This window comes from Brachypodium distachyon, chromosome 3 (assembly GCF_000005505.3).
Source record: "Brachypodium distachyon strain Bd21 chromosome 3, Brachypodium_distachyon_v3.0, whole genome shotgun sequence".
In the NCBI taxonomy this organism is placed as follows: Eukaryota; Viridiplantae; Streptophyta; class Magnoliopsida; order Poales; family Poaceae; genus Brachypodium; species Brachypodium distachyon.
The window spans coordinates 2983300-2991090 of NC_016133.3; the positions used below are offsets into that span (position 1 = coordinate 2983300).

The 7791-nt window shown below is 47.3% G+C and overlaps 1 protein-coding gene and 1 pseudogene across 1 annotated transcript; both read right to left on the bottom strand.

Moving 5' to 3' along the window:
* Positions 1-482: 482 nt before the first annotated feature.
* Positions 483-3496, bottom strand: LOC100834206 (annotated as a pseudogene).
* Positions 3497-3626: 130 nt separating this feature from the next.
* On the bottom strand, positions 3627-5270 carry LOC100834505 (senescence associated gene 20). The gene has a single exon (XM_024462238.1). It carries the CDS (start codon positions 5046-5048, stop codon positions 4512-4514), a length of 537 nt encoding a protein of 178 aa, XP_024318006.1. The 5' UTR covers positions 5049-5270; the 3' UTR covers positions 3627-4511.
* Positions 5271-7791: the final 2521 nt, after the last annotated feature.

The window sequence follows — 7791 nt, forward strand, 5'->3', positions numbered from 1 at the left end:
AAAAGGTAGGTTGCGCTGCTCCGCCTCCTCCTCCCTCGATTCCGGTGGCCGCAGCACCTCATCCCCAGCCATTCTCGTCTACGTTCGTCTCCCAGTCAACACTCCCGCGTGACACGGCGGCTCCTGATTGATTTTCCCTAGCGCATCTTCGCGCCCGCAGCCACCCGGCGCGTGCGGCCGCCTGGGAATCGGACATCAAACCTCGGGAAGCTGGAGGCCGGTGTAGCGCAGATGATTCCACAGTCTGCGGCTGCGGATGTGGCTCAGAGGTAATTCGCCTAGTTTTTTTTCTTTGGTGAACTTGAAGTTACAGTTTGAATTTTTGGGTGCAGGTAATCGCATTTTTATGTCGATTTTGCCCGTAGTTGCTTTTATAGGAACATTTATCATATCAGCAGCCCTCTTTGTACTCGATTTGAGCTGTTCATTTTGTACACGGGGTTGTTTTTGTACACCTTTTGTTTTCTATCAAGGCTGCTGGCTAGAGAAACAGACATCATTTACATTTATTATGCATTCAGCAAGCGAACAATACACAACTTTGGTAGATTCGACAAATATAATAGTAACACCCAATTGCAGGTGGATAAAAAGATGTGAACAATTAAGGCATGCTTACCTCTATCCAATCCATTGCATACTAGACCAAACCACAGTTGAAATGGGCTAGCTTAGCCAAAATATCTGGATAATACTAGCTGGTCATATAGCACTCCTACCCCAAAGAACACACCGAAAGAAATTGCAAAGATGACCTCGTTGCTGCATTGTTTTGCAGAGATGATGGAGACGGGAGCTGCTTCAACCGAACCACAATGGTGCATAAGCATAGGGCCACACAGCTTTGGGTTCCCATCGAAACTAGAATTTTGAAATGTGCTCAGCTGGCCGCTTGTTGGAATAGGTCCTTCTAGGTCGTTGTTTGAAACGTTGAATTGCGAAAGGAAGTTAAGGTTCTCCAATGCTGCAGGGATTGCACCTGTCAGATGGTTATTAGACAAATCTAGCCCCTGCAGGTTCATGAGGTTGCAAATCGATTGTGGGATCCCTCCATATAAGTTGTTGAAACTCAAGTTCAGGTAAAGGAGCTCTTTCAACTGACCAATCTCCGAGGGTATCACACCGGTGAATTTGTTCTGACCAAGATTCAGCCCTTTGGGCCAAGCACTGCCTATGCGGTATTGAAGTGATGGAGCTTGATAAATAGGTAGATCAAGGTCAAGGAGGATAGGGTCCAAATAGATGCCAGTCTTATTTGATTTCAGCATTGGCATCTGCATCTAGTTGATTGGGATTTCTCCAGTGAGACCATTGTTAGATACATCCAGATAGAAGAGGTGGTTTAGGGAGTTGATCCAGCTTGGTATTGGTCCAGTGAGACGATTGTTGAATAATACTAAGATCTTCAGATTTGGGAGCTTTGACAGCCAAATTGGTATCTTTCCAGTCAACGAACACCGGCGCATGTTTAGAACTTGAAGATTCTGGAAACTGTCAATGGTTTCATCTTGTGGCATGGCCTCATTCATGAAATTACCGCCAATAAGCAGGGCGCTGATGTTCCTGCATCTCTTAAGGGCATGAAAAGCTTGTGTGATATTCGTGAAGGAATTATCAGCCAATGATAGGAAGGACAGGTGCTTCAGATTGCCTATCCTTGATGAGATCTCACCATGGAAATGGTTGGTTGACAGCCGCAGTGCAGTCAAATTGCTGCATGTGTAGATGCTTTCTGGAAATATGCCACTGAGAGTATTCCCCATGAGATCTAAACTTTTAAGGCTGTTTAGGGTAGAGAAGTTGACCTTGCTTAGATCTCCACTGAAGTTGTTGAGGTTGAGAACAATGGATATGAGATGTGTGCAGTTGCTCAGAGCTGATGGCACCTCCCCAGATATGTTGTTGCAACCCAAATGGAGCTCCCTCAGCCTCTTGAGCTGACCTATGGACTGTGGGATGTTGCCAGTGAAGTGGTTCCCTCCAAGGTCAAGAGTAGCCAGATTACTGAGTTTGACAATATGTGCTCCATCAAGTTCTCCTTGCAAACCATTATTGGGAAAGGAGAGGTATTCCAGCGAGGTAGCGCGGAAAATTTCAACAGGGAGAATCCCACTTAGGTTGTTGTGACCAGCCTTGAGCACTTTGAGCTTGGAGCAATTACCAAACGTAGTGGGAATGTCGCCACTCAATTTGTTGTAACAGAGGTCAAGCAGAGACAAAGATGGCGAGCCAAGGCAGATAGAAGATGGTACATGCCCAGTGAAGCTGTTGTTGCTGGCATTGAGAGCGATCAGGTTCTTCATCACCTTCCACGTGGCTGATGGAAATTCTGAGCTGAACTGTTTGCTTGAGATGTTGAGTACCTGCAGAGGCCGGCTGGTGGTAACCGAAGGCTGCAGCTCGTGCAGCGCCTCGTAGAGTTGGTTGAAGCTGACATTGAGGACGATGATGCTTGTGGAGAACATTAGCTCCGGCGGAAGGCCACCAGAGAAGGAGTTGTGTGAGAGGTCGACACACAGTAGGCTGGTGAGGTTGGCGAGGAACGGTGTGATGTGCCCTTCGAGTCCTTTAGATGCCAGGGAGAGCTCCGTGACGGCCCCATCCCCATTGCAGGTGATGCCTTCCCACTCGCAGCAATCTGTGTCGTCGCGCCACGACACGGCAAGGCCGCCGTCTCGTGACAGCCCCGCGAGGAACTGAAGGAGCGGCCGCTTCTCCTCCTCGGTGCATGAGGTGGCGGGAGAGGCCAAGGAGAGCAGCAGGAGCAGCTGCAGTACGACCGGAGGAACGGTGATGGAACACATCGACCCCCTTCTTGTTGTGTTGTCGTCTGAAGAATGCATGCAGCACTGGTACTAGTTATCTTCTAGCAGTGTCTCCATTTGCATATCAGAACTACATAACACCATTAAGAAATTCTCCATGCAGCTTGGCCCTGGGCCACAGTGCACAAAAGACAGCAACACTAGCATGGGAAAGCAGCATCCATGCCTATCAATTAGCTATGTAAAAAGGCTAGCAACTAGTAGCGAAACATAGTTGTGGATGAATTAAATAGCAAAAAAGGTAACAAGAAATCAATCTGTTACCCTGCCCCAAGGTTCTGGTTATTGTACATGCCAAGAATATCTTGGAGGGTAAGGTTAATTACTGCTAGTTTGCTCATCTTGACTGACCTGTTTATTGTATTTCTGCCCATTAGTACATACAGTACTAGTGTCATCATGGTATAAGCTAGTGCCAGGCTGTCATTGATAGCCTGGGGTACCTACCCGTGCACTTCTGAAAAGATGCCTACATAGGTTGCCAAATCCAACTCGTGCTTCACAGATCATTTTGAAAACTTGTGTTTCATGTTTAACTGGAGGGAGGATGTGTGAGTGGTTGGGGGCGGGGACCAGCTCTTTGTAGCTTGTGAATAAATGTCCATTACCATTATATCAGTTTGGAACTGTTCCATGGTTGTGTTTTGTGTCTTTTCATGTATAGTACAAATCATATTTGTGTCATTTCCTTGGGGAGAGGTGTGCATCATGCTTCATTTATCAATCTGTATTTCAGATGCACAGACTTCATCTGGCTTTTTTGTTGTTGTTGTTATTCCCCTTTTGTGTTCTGGGACGGAAAGCGGCATCATGCATCAATGTATTTCAGATGCACAGATGTACTTCTGGCTCCTTTCTCTTGTTATTTTCCTTTTCTTCTTTTGGAGCTTGATGTACAGGGATGCATGGGTTCCTGCTGTCCCTCTGCTCGGCAGGTCGAGTTTACGTGTTGAATAATGACGATAATTGTTCTCCAGTTAATTTTTTCTCAGGACATTGTAATCATATTTTATTTTACTTAGCTTGATGCATTGCCACCTCCCATTCTTGGTATAATTCTTTTGAGGTGCTTGAGACTCGGCATGAGGTTCGAGCTGAGAAGTATTTTGCAGGCCATAGCAGAATATTGTCACTGTGTTACTCTTTTGAACGTTGCCGATTTTGTTGCCACAGCTGCTCCTTTTCTTAGCTATCATTATACATGTATCTGAACATCACTCTGCTTACACCAATTCTTCTGGACCCTTGGCACTTCTTTATTCCCTGGTTTTCCCATGGATATGAACTAGTATTGGTACGTAATTGGACTTTTTTTTTTCTGCTTGCTTTGCATCGCCATTCTGTTGTTTGATGCATGCATTTTTTGCGTCATAGCTAAGAGTGCTTCAGTTTGATACTTTGATGCATGTATGTTTTGCGTAGGAGATGGTGACGTATGACATGTATGAATTGAAGATAGTTGAAGAAGTGCGCAAGTGAGATTATGATTATCTGAGATTTTCATCAACACAAGAGCATCATCTACAAGCAGTGCTAGTAATATTAACAAGTACCTAATCTTAACAAGAAGAGCAATTTATCTCTTTACAACCATCCCACTCCCTCTCGTTTCTCTTTCTCCAAAAACAAAACCATCTCAGCATCATCGCAGGCCTTGTCCTTCTTGACCAAAAGCAACATGCAGGCTCAAATGGCGAGCACAAGGCCAGGCATGCACCGCTGGGCCTTGGGCCAGGGATTCTGGCTCTCCCAGACGGCCCACAGCACATCCCCCTCCTCCTTAACAGGCCCGGGCCGTCGGCCCAGCTCCCTGACGGTGACGCACGTGTTGAAGTACTCCCGGAAGCCGCTGATGACGCCGCCGCGGACCCGCCACGCGTGCACCCAGTAGTCCTTCTCGCCTTCTTCTCCGGCTCCGGCGGCCCAGCCCTCCGCCAGCACCCAGCCCTCGCCGACGTCCGCCACCCGCGCCGGCGCGAAGCGGAACGCGGCGGTGGCCGTGGCCGACGAGAGCTCGCCGGTGAGCAGGCGGCGCATGTGCTGCTGGCACCGCCGCGGGCCGTGGAACCACCAGTCGACGTCCGCCGCCAGAAGCGCCGTCGCCGCCGCCGCGTCGCCCCGGGCCAGCGACGCGTACAGCGACTCCACCACGGCCCGCGCCCCGGCGCCGGTGCCGCTCGTCGTCTTGTTGGATCTCGTCGATTGCGCGGATGGGATGCCCATGATTTGCTTTTATCGATCCACGTGAAGAACAAGCTTGGTGGGGAATTGGGGATTGAGAATTTGAGAGAGAGAGAGAGAGAGAGAGAGAGCTGAGCTGAGTAGTGTGAGTTGAGCTTGAAGAACAAGAAGGGAGAGGGAGCATTTATAGGTTATAGATACGCTAGCTCCCATATGCATGCATTCTCGACGGCATGGTTCTCTGAGACATCGAGGTGAACGGCCGGCTTTTTGATTTTCTGTCCAAGAACTGCAAGTCGTTTTCTCCAAGATTAATATTACCCCAATTAATATATAAATGGGGGAGCAGAAAATTGCAGTGGAACGCCAGGTTTGATCTTTATTTTCGATGTATCGATCCATCTGGGGTTGATTAATGAATTTACACGTAGGAATTTATTTGATTGGTTTCAAAACTGCGCTAGCACGCAAGATAATTAAAAGATTTGCGAGTGTAATTGAGAGTCAAGAGGCAGACGCACCCACGTACACGGTTCGGCGCTAGCTGCTATAGAACAGACGACTTGCTTAACTTGCTGTCCATGTCTGACTGTCTCTGTACTATCTAGCCCAATCTCTACATATAGGAGTCCGTTGGAGCACGCAATAGGACAGGACAGGACAGGACAGTTCAGGACTACAAGAGCATATGCCACGCACAGCTTAACATTAGGCGCTCGCATTGGCATACGCCACGTACTCGGGTACGTAAGACTCTCTGTTGTTTCTGAAGAAATCGACAGGTTCATTTCCGTATTGTTATTTTGATCCAGGGGACGAGGAATTGACAAGTGGGACGTGAAAGGGATAAAAACAGAGGACAACGAAGCTTGATGTAGTTTTATCGAGAGAAAGTGTGAAACAAACGAGTAGTTTTATTGATCAATCAGAATGTTCATTGGTGCATAAAAAGGGTCTGACGACTGAGAAAACCAGACTTGGCGACCACAACTCCACGAGACAATGACGACGTGAACTTGGACGTTTATGGGCATCGGAATTGGCACTGCGGCTCTGGTAACGAAAGGCGATGGTCTGAAAACGGCGACTTGTGATTGATTTTTTTCTTCTAGGGGGTACTTATAAAAAAAAATTGAGCGAAAGGAGGTATTTATAAAAAAAAATTGAGGGCAAGGGGGTACTTATAATTGAACTGAACACACAAAGAGAACAGGGCAGGTACGAGCCAGCCCGCGAGAGGCCTAGTTTGGCTGCTGCGGCCCAAATTTCACGCGCTAGTGCACGTGGGCTTTCCATTTCTTCATTGCAAAACTTATTGCCTCTGGCTAAATATTTGAATTTGCAGGGATAAAACTCCAGAAACACTAATGTTAAACAAAAAGGCTCACGCTCGTGGCTTCGTCTTTGCCTCGAGCTGAAAAATTCAAATTTTTCTCTGTGACTTGTGTTGGGCTCCTTCTTCGCATGCTATCCTTCACACACGGACAAGAAACAAACAGGCAGCGATCATCTCCAAGGGAACCCAAATCTTTTCCATTTGTCTAAATCTGTTCATATGAGGTTCATGAGCAAAATACACAACCCAACGGAAACCTCCATTCCAAATATGTCCATATGGGGTTCATGAGCAAAATACACAACCCAACAGAAACCTCCATTTGTCCAAAAGTGATCCACATCACCCATTTCTTCCCCAAATTTGGGGAGAGTATGTGGAGTCCTCATTTGTGCAAAATTCACCTGAATCTTGTGCACTTGTCTTCTTGGCCCACACGTCAAAGACCCATGAAGAGATAAATGAGGAGTTATCATTAGACAACTTGATATTTTGTACACCCATATTTGTCTAAAGACCTCTCAAATGGACAAATGAGGAATAGGGGCTCACCCTTCGAGATGCCCTTGGTCCAAGAAGACAGGTGGACATGATTTGGATGAGTTTTGCACAAATGGGGAGTCCTCATACTCTTTCCAAATTTGGGAAAGAAACGGGAGTGTGGACTACTTTTGAACAAATGAAGGTTCCCATTGGGTTGTGTATTTTGCTTTTGGATCCCCATATGGACAGATTTGGACAAATGGGAAGGATTTGGAGGTTCCCTTGGAGAGTTGGAGATGCCCTTACTAAGCTAAGGGCCTTCACAGTGTGTGCCAAATTGTAAATTTAGCTTTTAGCACCACTTCATGCCACCGTGGAGAGGTTGCCAAATTAAGAAAAAGATGGAACCGGATCACCTACTTGCTCCCGGTGTCAAATTCCTCCAAATAATATAAAATAATATTTATGCATGCATCTTCTTCCATGTTGGTTGAAAGTAGATGAGGGAAGAGAGGGAGAACATTTTATACATGAGTTTTAACAATGATGGGTCCCATACATGGAGAAATTTAGTTTTGGCTACACTATGTTAAAATGATAGTTTTAGCACCGCTGTCAAATAATATGAGATGGCAAATTTAGCATTTGATACGTTGTGAAAGCCGGCCTCCACAGTACAACGAGACGTGCTTGCAGTGCGCGCGGAAGGTTTCGCGTTGCCGTAGCTCTACGCATTATATGTGCACCGCAGCTTGTCAGGTTACTTTTTGACTTGTCGATCGAGCCATTGGCGGCGGCCTCGTTCGCCGGCCTCCACATTGACATGGAGCACGGCACGGCGGCAACGGGGCTTGCGGCGGCAGCGCGCGGCGGGGACGGTGCGCCGGCAGAAATACCGCGAGTGGCCGGCAGCCGGGGCTCACAAGGCGTCACGCGAGGAGGACAACGAAAGAACGCTCGTTCTTT

Excerpts from the sequence above, each read along its gene's own strand:
- LOC100834505 (XM_024462238.1), bottom strand. The coding sequence starts at position 5,048 with ATGGGCATCCCATCCGCGCAATCGACGAGATCCAACAAGACGACGAGC.